Here is a 15831-nt window from a genome sequence, read left to right on the forward strand (position 1 = left end):
AGATTTTATCCAATATCCGACTAAGTTTGATTCCATCTAATTGCATTTGGTGAGCTAAAACCATATCCTATTATAAATGTTTTTTTTTTTTTGTTACTGAATATGACAAATATTTGAATCTGTTTACATGTAAAAAAAACAGATCTGGTATGTATGAGCTTTTTACTATCCCAATTAGAATCTGAATTTGAAACCGTCTAGCCAACATCTGATTAGTAGAATATGATATTGGTCACATCTGATCCAAATCTGAACCGTTTACACCCCTATAACTGAAGGACCTGAAAAAGAAAACTGTCGATCTCAAGTTTCAACCATTAGATGGAATGACAAATAGCAGAATCTTTCCTAAAAGGACGCAGCGTCTAAATCATTGAGGTAATGTTTAGCTGTATTAGACAATCAAGGGTATGGACATCATCAATACTTTTTCCCATGCTATAGTCCTCTTGTTACAGACTTACAGTCCAAGATCACAAGTTTTGAAGTTTTAATAGAACCCACAAAGAAGTTAATGAATTACGAAATGGGGGCTCCGCTGGCCTGGTAGGAGCAGCTAGTGCACGTCACCTTGTGTTGGGACGTTGCAGGTTCGAAACCCAATGGTATACTTGTATAACTGGTAGGGGTCGGACTAACCCCGGCTTGCCTTTCAAAAAAAAAGTTGATGAATTATTAATGTAAAGATGCAGAATGGTAAAGTGGAAAGGTGAAGGCACGATTCTCCATATAGTGGCCCTTATCTCATGTTTTATATGAAATATCATGTGAAACATCATATTAAAAATAAATAAATAAAACAATATCATAAAAAGCCCACAATGATGAAAGGATGAACAAAGAGAGAGCCCATCTAATTTTGCTCATGCGCAAATATTCCAGTAACACCCCATTGCAAAATTCAGCCTCAAATCACCTTAAAGGCTAAGAATTCCAGCCAAAGGTTCTTTTCTGAAGTTGAACTGCTGCATGGACAAATACACCTGCTACAAGAGGCTTCTGGAGTATTTATTCCAAGCACAATCAACACACTCTGAAGCCAGGTGTTCAAAGAACATGCTTGAACTTGATTTCTGACATCATCAATATTGAAAGTTCAGTAGATATCCCATGTTGTCACGTCCGAGGACCCTCTCTAAAGGTCTTGGTTGCAGCAAGAAAGTTGGTGCACATATAAGGTGATACACAGCCACGTGCCTGAGGAGTTTATGGTCAGAACTGAATAGCCTTATCAAACATTCAACACAATTATATGTGGAAATATTTGGAAGGAAAACTGTTTTGGAAAACTATAATCTGCACTCAACAAAAAGGAAAAGTCTGCAGCACAGTTGCAAATATGCAGCAAAGATGGCATGAAAGTGTAGTGTGATATCAAACCCAAAAACTAAAAGTCCACTTCTATAATTTGGGAAATCAAGGTTCACAATGAAGGTTAAATAATAAAATGAATTCAAAGCAAATGTCGCATTGTTTAGATCCGACATGTAATCTTGGCCAAGTAAAACATGTAACAGAATTATACAGAAAACATGTAACATTGTCCTTTGATAAGTACATAAAACAATGGAACTAGGACATAAGACGTCTCGCGAGTCTGATGTTTGGTTGTTGCATAGAAACTAAGAGTACGGATGGTTAAGTTTTGTATCCTCGATTATGCTCTGAACTTCAACAATTTGACCAGCCAGATGCTATTTGCATTTAGTGCCTTTTCTAGTTTATAGCACATCTAGCAGAGATTATCTTGATCAACTTGAGCAGCCAGATGATATTTGCATCTAAAGCATTTTCTAGTTTGTAATATCCAAATCATGTTGTCGATGCATTACCTTTCAACTAGACCGTGCACATCAGCAATAAATGGAGCAATTATTAAATAGCTGCAAAGGACTTTAGTCACAAAAATGTTTCCAAATTATGCTCCCATCAATTGCTATTACCTCATTTTCCTTTTTCTATCATGAAGAGTTAAACACGTTGATATATCATTATCTACCAATCTCTGTTGTGAAGGATCAGAAGTGAAATTCATTACAAGCTTATGATAATGCAAAACCTGAGCTACCACATAAGTGAAAGCCTTGTTACCCCGAGCCTGATTTCTATATAAATTCTCAATTGACAAAAACCAGCTTTGGTTCAATACTCAATCATCAGTTGATGCTTCTGGCTCTTATTGTGAGTACCTAGCAGATGCAAATGTCAAATTTCTAGAGCTACTCTCCCTCAGTTGGGATGTTAGAAGAGACTAAAATTATATTGGCAACACATTACCATTTAACTAATAGGTGTTGTGCCTCGGCACTGAATCAAGACAGATGAAGCTACTGTTGCATGGCCCAATGCAAATTTGTATACAAAAGTTTAGATCATTTGGATGTCTGATATAAGATTTCCATCATAAGCAGCTATTTGCTTCCATGTCACCATTTGCATGCATCATCCAATTTATGTGACAGCAAGGTCACAAATGAGACTTCAGACAGCCATTATTGACACTGAAAAATCAGATAAGGTACACATTACTACAGCAACACGCAGAGCTTGTGGATATGATGAAAGCGTTGAAATATGTGACCCTTCCATTGACTAGTTACAAGTAATAATAGCACATTTCAACATCTGGAAGTTTGTTAAACATATTACTTCTCCAGACATCAAGAACCTTTATGTATGAAATTTATGGTAGACATGGAAAGAAAAGCACCTGGATATTGCAGGATGAACCATTGTGAATGAGTGCAAGCTTTGTTTCCCAAACACAATCTGTGCTGACCACACTAGGTGCTACCATGGTAGCAAAAGAGGACAGGCAGTGACAATGGAGAGGTTGTCACTGAGCATTCTTAGTCACACGAGAAGAGAGATCTAATGGCAAGGCAAGGCCATATGCCCGTGTGGTTCCTCAGGAGCATAGCTCACATCCAAACATCTAACCACTTGAATCAGTGAACAACTGAACCCTTGGGACCTTCTTCAACCCCAGGATGTGATGAGTCGATAACGAGGTGCCAAATGACTCCATCAATAAGAGCTTGGGAGTCATCAGCTTATCATCCCCGACATACCTTTTGATCCATTGAGTGAGAGCCCTTCCATGGGTGACTCCAGAAACACTATGACCGACATCATCTCTGTTCGACCAGTCGATCTCACAGTTAGGAAACGCTTATATGGTGCATAATTGAATCTTGTTACGTTACTTTGAATGAATCTTAGCCCACCTCACTTTACTGAACATAAGGGAAGTCTAGGGTTCAAACTATTTTATTAAGAGTAAGCAAGCTACCTTTATTCAACAGATTTGTGGTTGAGTCAATAACTGGCCTAAAGCATGAAAAAAGTGTATGAGGGTCATCACCCCAACACCTGTAGTGTAACCAAAAGATGAAAGAATAAAAAGAAAGCTATGGCCGACTTCATCTCTATTCAACCAGTCGGTCTCACAGTCAGGCAACGCTTATATGGTGCATAATCGAATCTTGTTACGTTATTTTGAATGAATCTTAGCCCACCTCACTTTACTGAGCATAAGCGAAGTCTAGGGTTCAAACTATTTTATTAAGAGTAAGCAAGCTACCTTCATTCAACAGATTTGTGGTTGAGTCAATAACTGGCCTAAAGCATGAAAAAAGTGTATGAGGGCCATCGCCCCAACACCTGAAGTGTAACCAAAAGATGAAAGAATAAAAAGAAATGTTTATACATAGTGGTATCCTACATTCAAAGACAATAATTTGGGGTAAGCCAGTGAACTGCAACTGCTCCAAAGTTTATTCTGGAATTGACATGTATTCTTTGATAGTGTACTCTAGTGAAAAGGATGCAAAGTGGGTGCATAAGAACCACTAATTTGTTGGCATCAGGAGAACTGAGTCTGGAATTTTCAGATAGATTAATGTCAACAAGTATTAAAGAAAGGTGAAAGTCATTTTAACAATGGAAGATCCACTTGTGAAACATAAAGAAGCAAAGGGTGCTTAAGAGAATGTTAGGAGAATATGAAGAAATTAACTCTTTCCTTGTCAGGCATTATCCTTGCCTAACCACACATAAGATCTACTTATAGGACTTCTAGCGGATATCCCCTGTTCTGGAACACCCTCCCATAGAATTACCAAACTGATTATGCAAAACCCTTCAGTGATGAAGATTTGCAATTTACAAAGTTACATAGCACATCCAGTTATTGAATATATATCATCCAGTCAACATATATGACTCAACATTAATTTGTCTTTTCAAGCATGCTCATTCAGCCCCAAGGGGGGTTGACATAGTGGGCTGTGGCCTTGGCTGCTAGACGGGCAGTCAAGGTTCAATTATCATGGGCATCGCCCCTCTATGCAAGCCAATGCGTAGCATAGGCCCCAAGGGCAGGGGTCCTAGCCTCAGAGTTTTATGCTGCCGGCACAAAGACCGTAGGTATGGCAGGCTGAGCCAGTGCAACCAGGTCTTCGTGCCAGGTGCAGTTTCTTTGGGTTATAAATTCAAAAAAAAAAAACATGCTCATTCAATCAAAAGTTTGGTTAAACATTTAGTTAAATTGAAATGCAGTACTTGCAACTGCTATAAATGGTTAATGCATGTAATTTGCTATTAATGTAAAAGATAGAAGGTACAGATGGAGTTTTATGCTGCCGGCACAAAGACCGTAGGTATGGCAGGCTGAGCCAGTGCAACCAGGTCTTCGTGCCAGGTGCAGTTTCTTTGGGTTATAAATTCAAAAAAAAAAAACATGCTCATTCAATCAAAAGTTTGGTTAAACATTTAGTTAAATTGAAATGCAGTACTTGCAACTGCTATAAATGGTTAATGCATGTAATTTGCTATTAATGTAAAAGATAGAAGGTACAGATGGAGTAAGAAGGGCTGATCAGGAAAAAAAAGTTTCCTGGGCAATCATGTCCATGAGATGTGCCAAGGGTAAAATACACAATTAGACACAATAAGAAATACAAATAAGATGGTACTGCAGTCAGGAAAAACAATACCTGTAACAGGCTAGTAGGAATTTCAACAAGACCTTGTAAAAACAAATCCACTCTTGCCAAAACACTTGCTGGAACAGGTGTAAGTACATAATATAGACCTTTTGCAGCGTCTATTCCTCTCACAATACCTGGTCAGATGACAAGAATGTAAGGAAGTCATAGTTTCCAAGCATCATGATAATTATTATTTATTACATTAAAAGCTCAGGGTAGCTGAAGGATAAGCTGATGAACAGCATTAGAGTTAAGGTGCAGCAGATATAATAGCCTGAAGAATAATAGTGCATACCCATGGAAGATAAAATAAAGCATAAATAATTGACTCAGCAAATGAATCATATGCCAGGTTGTTATTCTGAAAGTACAAAGATGTGTCCATGAAGCACCACATACAATAAAAACAAGAAATGAAATAAGAGGAAAGGAGAACCACTACACTGTTGTCACATAAGATTTAACCTTCAGCACACAATTTCTCACTCTATCCCTGCTATTACATCTTGCCTGGAGATAAAACACTGAAAATAGTATTTTGGTAACATAATGCAGGTAAGTTTCTGATTTCTTGACACAAACACCCATTTGCATGTTTCAGTTACATACAAAACCACCCTAGAGTTGTATATAAACTATTTGAGCATCCAACACATGCATTAACAGTACAAAGAACTTGAACTAGTCATTTTGGATATTCACCTGCTCCATGAAATGTTTCCTCTTTATGACAAAGGTACTTTTTCAGTCTTACAAGAAAGATAATTGGAACAAGTGCTTTTCAACTATGGTTGGATGTGATTCAAATAATTGATGAAGATTTTAAGGCTAAACCACATTAAAATAAGATTTTCTGCATATTAATAAATCATCTAATTTGAATACTAGTTTAAGAAAATACCTTAATTTTTCTTTGATTTGAAGCCCTTTTGATCCTCTTTCCTAAAAACTTTCTTGTATAGGTTTATGTGGCCATACCTCCTCCACCGGTCTAAGGCTCTTGAGTAATTTAGGGAATTATTGTTAAGAATATATATATATATATATATATATATATATATATATATGACCACTCCTTTTAGACTTCCCTAAATGTACCTAGGTCAAAGATGACAGCAACAAATTCCTTTTATCTTTTACTTGGGTTTACTATTGGGACAAGATCCATGATCTAGTTGGCAGTCTTTGCATTTTATGTTGTACATAGATACCATTATATTATGAACCTTATTTGTTTCACTTGTTCTCATCGACTAATGCCAATAATTTGTTAACGTATTTTTATATTTGTTTTTTTAGTACTCAATCAAATATGAGTTTGGACCAAATCCATACAAAATGATCCTAAACTTAATCGAAATGTGATCGGTTATGGATCAAATCTGTATGGATAACATCATTACCCAAAACTAAATGTGATTGTAATATGAAAAGGATCATGATTTAATCCAAATGTAGTCTGAATATGGATCACATCAGGTCTGAATAAATCAGACCATTAGCCAATCCATATGAGACATGGATATGGATCTGTTGAGATCTGAATGAATCAGATAATTATCAATCCAAAAGTGGCCTGGATCAAATCTTCATGGAAACTGAATCAAATAATGGGTTTCCATGAAGTTTTGTTAAACACTGCAGAGAGTGATTGCTTGAAATATATCATGGAAAATTTCCGAAGGATGATGATAGTGTATATTTATAAAAAACAAGTCACAGAATCAAAAGATGCAACATTTAAAGATAGTTAATCTATTGGCATAGCAATTGATAGCTTTTTTATCAACTTGGTTACGGCATCCACTTAATATCCCTTACTCTAGGTTATATAAATGAACTAATGATTCTATAAAATATTTAATGCCTTGATAAACCAAAATGTATAGAGGAAGCAGGTGAACCATTTTGTCCAAGTCAACCAAAAACATAGAACACGCAATCACATTGCAAGTGAAAAAGTTGTTAATTAATGGACAGGAACCAATCATTATCCAGATAAAATGTGTAGTTCAGCAAGTACCAAACAATAAAAGTAACAATATACCCACAGTAAAAGATGGACAGCATGGTTGGCAAACTTGGCGAGTCAATTTGTGACTCGGCCGAGTTGTCATGTATCGACAAGGAACCGAGTCAAAAATCAAGTTAACTCAGTTATGATTAAAATCAAAGATATTTGTAAATAGATAAAGAAAAAGACAGAAACTTACCAAGGCCAACACATATATATGAGCCAAAATTTGTTTGCCCTTCAGAACTACTCGCAAGACCAACAATAGTCGCATTCAAGCTATAAAATAGTTCGCTTTCCGGAACCTATAAAGAGATTGAAACAGACAGGTTAAGACTAAATATACAACACAAAAGTTTCAAAAAAATAATAAATAGTATCACAGATGTAAATATATAGGCAAAAAGAAAAACAAATAAGGCAAAGCACTAAGGAGACCAACACCCTAGAATCAGGGAAGCCACTTTGCTAAATCTGCAAACTGCAGTGCATATTAGAAACAGTAGACATTGGCAGCATAGAATACAAGGTGATGAAATCTAAGACAATCTTATTCACAGCATAACATGAGTTTTCTAAAAAAAACAAAAGAAAAAACACCAACTTTTTACAGTTCTCAATGACATGTCCGCACTACTAACTGGCACCATGTTTACTTGTCTAAGCAGTCAAAAGCACTAGTAAGTGCCACTCCCCTAAAAGGCCTAGTCAGAGCCTTAGGCAGGAACAGTGGGACCCAAAAAAATAAAATAAATTCTTAAAAACAATAGAAAATACATATTCAACACAATTTATGAAGCTAAACAACTGGAACAAACACATAATTCAAGAATGAAGCTAAACAATTAAAGCATAAGCATATTTCTAACAATCAAAGCCATCTAGACAAATATTTGTTTAGCTGTCACCTAGATACCCTAATAATTATTTAAAATAAAAAAAAACATAAAAAATGTAAAAAAATAAATGTTTCATTACACAACCAAAACATGATTATAGTGTTTTAAAAAGAACAGATAAAATATCAACCTTGGTGTTCCCCCACCTAAATACTCACTTAGGTACCTAAGTGTTCCTAGGCAGTAGGCTTTCACCTAGGTGGCCTAGGCAGAATTTTAACTACGTAGTTACTTGTCAAAATAGAACCTACCATCACCTCCATCCAATTAATTGTAGTAATAACAAACTAAGAGTTGAAGAAAATAAAATTAATAAACTACCATTTAAGTATGGAATACCCTTTTCCTCATTCTAGGGTTTTTCCCTATCCCTTCCGTCCCACCATTCTATTGTGAAAGATGGTGGGCCAACAATTCCTTTAGGCCCTTAGGGCCTCACTCTCTTCCATTAAGGTCCCCATTAACAATATTTGATAACAATGCCCACGAATCACATCATGAACAGCAACATCAATGACACCAAGCTCTTCGACCTCACAGCCTTCACCCACCTGATGCATGTACGGGGTCAAGCCAAGTGGTGTGTGCCATTGAGAATCCAGCATCCTACACAACAACATGACACCCACAGCCAGTGATTGTCATAAGGCATTGGCTGACCAGCATGCCTCCCTGTCGCACCAAGAAAGTCAAGGAAGAGTCCATGTGCACCTACAAACTACACACATGGTTCCTCTTTCTTTCTCTTTTTCGATGTGGCAGTACTTATTCTTTTGGGAGATTTTCTTTTCTTGTTCTTTTTTTTCCTTCTTTCCATTGATTGTTTAAACTTTAAAGAAATTCTAGCCACCAAAGAAAAAGAGAGGAGAATTTGTAATTTTTGTTGAGTTCACTTGTCACATGGATACGGCTGTGGATTTGGGGTATGGCCAATTTTATGAAGTTTTCAATAAAATTAGTATATAAAGGGACACAAGTGTCCATGTGACAGCAAGAACAATTTATCTTGGATAATTGTGGCCAAAACCATGGATTTCCCTTTTAAGAGTAAAATAGGCAGTTTAGGTACGGTCTACCATTTTCTTTTTGCCTATTTAACAAAAGGAAGCTATGGGTCGTAATTTGTCAATATCTTCAAATTTTGGTTCATTTTTGGGGTTTGTCAGAAAGGTGGATCTGAATAAGGAATATAAAGCAAAAGGAGGTCCCCAGTTAGAAATTTTCTCTAACTGCTTAAACCTTTTTGCATGTGCGAATTTGAAAATGCAATGGCAGCCTTGTCACCAGCAGTATGCACAGTTTAGACTACACTGATTCTCACATTTTCATGATCTCTGAGTGAATTTTTGGGGAATTACTGGGGTCAGTTAAAACAACCATGTGACAAAGTAATATTCAGCTACCTTATGACAAAATCATAAAGAAAATAACATGATGAAGCATAAAAGGGTGATTTTTTACCAACCTGACAATGGAGATGCAAAACTTTGATTTTGGAGATTGAAATTTCATAAGGAGAATGTGCAGCCAAAGCATAAGCTAGTTCCTTGTATCTACCGATTTTTTGATCACCTGGGAAGCACTGCTTGAAATATGCAACAATTCGGAGTTCTCTTAAGAGCCGGGCATGCTTTTGTACAATAACACTGCACAAGACATGTCCGCAATTGTCTAAAGTGAAGCAGAACACAACCTTCCAAATTCAAACTTAGTCATTTTGCTTATAAGAATGAGCTAAATGTATGTTTTGAAGAGAATGAAACTAAACGTCAACCATCCAAAAAACAATCATGAATCTGTTAAAACTGCACAGAAATAGAAAATTGTAGATTTTGCATAATCTGAGTAGACATAAGCCACATAACACTAAGTTATGTCACAAATACTTCACTTAACATGTGTGTCCCAACGCAGCACATGACATACCATGAGACTTCATGGACAGTTAAACATGTGTTGGACACACTCAAATATTTATTTCTTTTTATGACCTTAATTGTATATTTTTATATTTACTTGCATGCATTTTCTTTAAAATTGAGATTTTGCCCTCTATGCCTCATTTCTCAAGAAGACATCACCACAAACCTAGATCCAGAAAATCATCCTCTTGATGCCTCCTATTCTGCAGCTAAGCTTCCTCACTAACAGGAATCAGTTTCTTCAACAAAAGATCCTGACTATTTGCTTGCAAAATACCCTCAAACACACGAAACATACAAGCATAACACTTAGAATTTTTACATTTTTGGGATCTTCCACAAAGTAACCAAACTTTTTTTTTACCTGCATCATAGTTTGTAAATATGTCAATGTAACTTACCACCAACTAAATTGTGATTGTCGTTTACTCATAATAAGATATTTTGTTCAATATTATCATTGAAATAGATTCCTTGGATGGTAACGTCCTCACATGTCCCAAGTATTGACTCTGCTACTTATTCTGTTCAATATGACTGTGCAGTGTCATCAAGTAATATAGATCCTGTAAAAAATAGCTTATATTGCAGATCCTTGGTAGCTGACAGACCTGGATTATAGTTAAGAAGACACTGATATGATAATTAAGGCATACCAAGATCCAGATCAGTGACATTTCCTCAAAACATAAGAACTGAGAGGTTCCATGCAAGTTCTTGAACAGCGTGAAATTTGTTCCTGTAGAAAACATGATGTAGGAATATTTTTTATGGATGTGAACTAATAAGCAAACAGCTTTCCAATCCAAATATTTATTTGGAAGCTCCATTACACGCTCATGGATCTTAGTGCAAAAAGGTCAAACCTTAACCAAAGATACCTTGTTCTTTTTTTCTTAGCCAAGCTACTTATTTGTTCTTCACCTCAACCAGTGGCACAAAAAATCAAGATCATGTCAATAAAAGGGTATTAGGCAGAAAGAACTTACGATCGATTTGAGGAATCTTGCTTTGCCGCATCAACATTTATAAGATCAACTACTACTTCTTGATCACCATCCAACCAGAAAGTACCAGTCGGCAGATTCTTATCGGGTTCAGACACGCATATCTGAACAACATGTGTAGGTGCCATATATTTAAGCATATCCACCAGCATATGATAACCAACACCTGCAAAAAACAAAAAATGGTGTAGACAGCTTTTCTGAGAATTTTCGTGAATCATCTCCTGGTAATGAGCACTATATACGTTGCTGAACAGTGACAAGTTACTTTGCAGACAAGAAAAAATTGGGATCATGTATCTTAACATTTTACTGAGTGCTGCTTCAAAGTAAATAAAAGGAAAGCTCAAAAATTTGTAAGATAAAAATTATACCTTTCACCCACCCAGGTGTGTTAACCACAAGTGGTAAAGATATTTCTCCAGAAAATTCGGATGTCTTTTTATAGTACTCCTTGCGAAAGTGATTGTACAGATCAATAACACAATTTATGTAAGCCCTTGGATCATTTTTTGAAGAAATGTCTCCATAAAAGAAGCATCTGTTCAGAAACAATTAGAAACAAAGTCTGTAACATGCTGAAAAATAATTGATGAAAGAACAAAATGAGGTAATATCCATCCATGTTACAACTCAGAATGACGAAAATAAGGTCCCAATCGCTTTCCATGTCGCCCGAAAGAGACAACCTTGAAATGGCACTGCATTCACAATATCATGCATTCCCAACAGAAGAAATAAAGAGTGAAATTGCATTTCAATCTCTAATATCAAAGTTTATAGGCTCTTCCATGAGCAAACATGTGAATACATAAAAATCAGTGAACCAAAAGGGGTCAATGTCCCAAACTCATTTGGATGTCTTACATTCTTGTGAACTTCAGATGAATTCAAAAGCTTGCATGAAATATCAGTCCTTTTCAAGATTTCTCATGTGCACTTCAAGAGGACTTCAAAAGATTGCACGAAACAGCAGTCATTTTCAACATTAACATGACTTTGGAGTCTGGACCCAGATCAACTATGGTCTTTCTCATTCCTTTTTGAAACCAACATAACAGCAATTTCTTGAAAAACAGAAGAAGATACACAATACATAATAAATGGGATTCACTATAAGATGTTACAAATTACATCCTAAAGAGAAAGGAAATCTAAAAACATAGAGGTAAAAGTGATTAAGCCATAGCGAATCCAGAAGAGCAAAAGGAAAACCACACAAGCTTACAGTCCAGTGACCAGTCAAACAATAGAAGCACGCAATTAAATTGTGAATTACATGGGAATCGATATTCATCAAGAGGTGTAAGCACCTTAGTACTTAAGTGTTCCTCTCATATTTATGAACCAACAAGTGACCTTTATCTAATTCCAGAATTCTGACCATATAGTTCCATAAAGACACCCCCGTGTGAGACCTGTCAGCGACACTTGTTTGACTCCTCTAGAAAAAGCAAAACTATGGATACATTTGAGAACTCAATCATTAACCAAAAGGTGCAGCAGTTTTGATGCAATTTCACACCACACTGGCAAGACGTTATCCCTAACAAGTCCATGAGGTTCAGTCATGGGAGTTAACCATGAAAATTGTAAAGCACTAGTTGAACCTCCCAACATAAATCTGTTTTGGATGCATGATCAAAAACATGGTTTTTATGAGAGCCCGGTAGAAACTTTGTTATTGACAAGGCTTTTCGCTCCCTTTTTCTTCTAATCAATTTGGTCTGTAATTTCATGATTGGTTATAGTACTACTAATCAAATTCATAATGTCTGAAATTTTTTTAGGCAATGTTTGGGAGCCTTAAATCGGAGGTTGTGTTGTGGTTTCCCCCATGCTCTCAGACTCTCTTGCTGTTTGGGAGCAGTGACGTTGCTGAAACAATGCATTGGGAATGGTGTTTGCAGCCCCAACGTCACATTTCAACACCATCACAAGAGGATGTTTTTGGCAACTCCATCTCTCAACATCACACATTGGCAAAACAATATTTTGGCAACGCACTGAAACCGTGTTTCCATTCCAATGCAAGGCTCCCAAGCATAGCCTTAAGCCCAATAAATTAAGCTTTACCTTTCGGGATTCCTCAGGCGCGGAGTAGCCAAATCTGTAGAAAACAAAAAACAAAAACCCGAGAGCATGTCCCACCACCAAAGAAATTGATTGAAGTACGAACAAACAGTTAGTTAGAAAGCATACCATAATTCGGTTTGTTAATGATATGGAGAGAAAGGCATCCAGGGGGAGTGTACTCAGGCTGCCCCACATCGGTATCCAAATAACCCACTTCATTATACCTACCCCCACAAGACAGACACACAAATGTGCAACCAAGGTATCAGAGAGGAAGAGAAAGTCCAAGTAACCCACCACCATCTTACTTATATAGTGTAACAATACAAAAACACAACTACCCAACAAAGGAATCAGCAAGAGAGAGAGAGAGGGGGGAACCTGGTAAGCAATGTGTTGATGAGGAAGCGAGCGAAGGTGGACTTGCCGGCATTCTTAGGACCGCAGACGACGACGATGGGCGATTGGTGGTGGTGGTGAGCCGCCATCGATGACGGAGGAGACACCGCCTCCGCCGCCACACTCCAATGCTCAGGTATGACAACGTCTTGAGGCCCTGCCACCTCTCCCATGGAGAGACGCACTCTCTTGATCTTGCCCGCCTTCCTCTCCATCTAAAAAAGTTGCAGCTAGCGACTTTTCTTAAGACTCTTTTAAGAGAGAGAGAGAGAGAGAGAGAGAGAGAGAGAGAGTTATCTTCCCCAACGACCCTCTTCTTATGAAGGCAACAAACAGTTCTTGCTTCTATATGCTCCTTGAGATTTTAGGTGTTTGCTTGACCAAAGTCCTGGCTTTTCAGGTTTTGGGTTGCAAAAATTCAGAAAAAATGAAAAACCGGGTTAGTGTCAATGGGTCAAGTTTGACCCGGACGACCCGCACCAAACCCTATAGGGTCAGGGTTTGGTGATGAAAAATGAGGTTCGATTAGAATCTGGGTCAGACCTAAAGTGTCCAATTGGTATATGGATCTGGGTATGGCTTGTGAAATTTCATATCAGACCCGAGATGAACCCATGATTTTTCAATGTAAAAAAGATTACAAATATAATATATTATTTTACAATGTATGAACCAGGACTGATTCATGTAATTCTTATGTAGTCGGGGTATGGTTTTTCACATGGCAGACCCGATAGGACCTGATACACGCACCTTTAGTCTGATCCGGGTTTGAATCCACCAGAGTCCATACCAAATCCGACCCACATTAGCACCCCTAGTTTTGATATTGAATAGACAAAGCCAAAACCATGTTTTTTCTTAAACAGGGTATATGCCCAAAACCCAATGAAAAAAGGCCCTATGATGACATGCAAATCTTTAAAAGGAAATTGTATAAATTGAGTTTCGAGTGTCATCCAAACGGCCCCATTCTAACAAACTTTTAAAATGGCAAAATAAAAGCAATTAGCTTTTTGCGAGAGATTAAAAAATATAATATTTTGTGTTATTGTTGAAAAATAAATAAATCAAAGCAATAATTATATTTGTGAAAAAATATTATAAAAATATAAATATGATACGAGCCTCATCATGGATCAGATTCAAGAAAGAATTGTAAACAGATAAGGGAGTTATGGGATCCACACATGAAAATAAAAAGGAGTCGGTGTTTGGGTTCCTAAGGTTGGATATGGATAGTTGTATCTTGGATTCATGGACTAGCTTCTTATGGAAGGTTCTAAAGGCTATATAAGTCATAAGCCTCTTTTCACCCACTCATCCATCTAATAAAATCCTCCTTACCATGCTTCAAGAAAAACGAGAATTGGATGACCTAATTGCATGAAAGGCTATAGATCGATCCTTAGATAAGGCAAATATTGCATCATTTTTCGCTACATAGACAATTTGTTGACTGAAAACTTAATCTTCTAAACCTTGCAAATACCTGAGTTACCACACATTAAAATTTTACCAAATTCATCTAAGACAAGTGCGAGTGAACTTTTTTTTAAACTCGAATCGAAAAACATAACAAATACTTGAGTTACCTCATATAAAAAATGTAATAACATTACATGAAAAATGTGTGATTCTTTTTAACTTGAATAAAAAAATCTCATAAGTACTTGAGTTACCTAGCATAAAACATGTAATAATATTGCATAAAAAATCTATAGTTTTTTTTTTAAACTCGAACTAACAAACCTTGCAAATACTTGAGTTACCTCGCATAAAAATTGTAATAACGTCACATAAAAAGTTTTTGATTTTTTTTTTTAACTCAAACTGACAAACCTTGCAAATACTTGAGTTACCTCGCATACAAAATATAATAACGTCTAATAAAAAATCTGTGATTTTTTTTTAACTCAAACTAATAAACCTCTCAAATACTTGGGTTACCTTGCATAAAATAAGTACAAGAAAACTTTCTTTTAAACTCTCAACCCTCTAAACATCATAAATACCTAAGTTACTTCACATAATTTTTTTTTTAATTAGCACAAAAAATTTGTAATTTTTTTTTTAAACTTGAACTAACAAACTGTACAAATACTTGAGTTATTTTGTAAATTTTTTACAAAGAATTTTTTTTAAAAGAAATTTCTTGCAATACCAATATTTGACATAAAAAGTTTGATGGTCCGAATTTAAAAGAAATTTTACAATTTTTTTATGCCAATTAAAAAAAATATGCAAAGTAAATCAGGTATTTGCAATGTTTAGAGGTTTATGAGTTTAAAAGAAAGTTCCTTCACATATTTTATGCAGATTTTATAAATTATTTATGCGAGGTAACTTAAGTATTTGTGAGGTTTATTAGTTTGAGTTAAAAAAAATTTATAGATTTTTTATGCGAGGTAATTTAAGTATTTGTGCGGTTTATCAATTTGAGTTAAAAAAATAAAGAATTTTTATGCGACATTATTATATTTTTTATGCGAGGTAACTCAAGTATTTGTGATGTTTGTCGGT

At 36.1% G+C, this 15831-nt stretch overlaps 1 protein-coding gene across 1 annotated transcript; it reads right to left on the minus strand.

Moving 5' to 3' along the window:
* Nucleotides 1-768: 768 nt before the first annotated feature.
* On the minus strand, nucleotides 769-13523 carry LOC149832819 (Pre-mRNA cleavage complex II protein family). The gene is made up of 9 exons (XM_090013307.1): nucleotides 13291-13523; nucleotides 13036-13133; nucleotides 12910-12943; nucleotides 11208-11374; nucleotides 10816-10999; nucleotides 9370-9550; nucleotides 7205-7310; nucleotides 4998-5125; nucleotides 769-1197 (listed from the first exon to the last, which is right to left on the minus strand). Exons 1-9 carry the CDS (start codon nucleotides 13521-13523, stop codon nucleotides 1117-1119), a joined length of 1212 nt encoding a protein of 403 aa, XP_089869433.1. The 3' UTR covers nucleotides 769-1116.
* Between the last annotated feature and the right edge of the window lie 2308 nt (nucleotides 13524-15831).

Source organism: Nuphar pumila, chromosome 7 (genome assembly GCF_984573655.1).
Source record: "Nuphar pumila chromosome 7, dmNupPumi1.hap1.1, whole genome shotgun sequence".
Taxonomy (NCBI): Eukaryota; Viridiplantae; Streptophyta; class Magnoliopsida; order Nymphaeales; family Nymphaeaceae; genus Nuphar; species Nuphar pumila.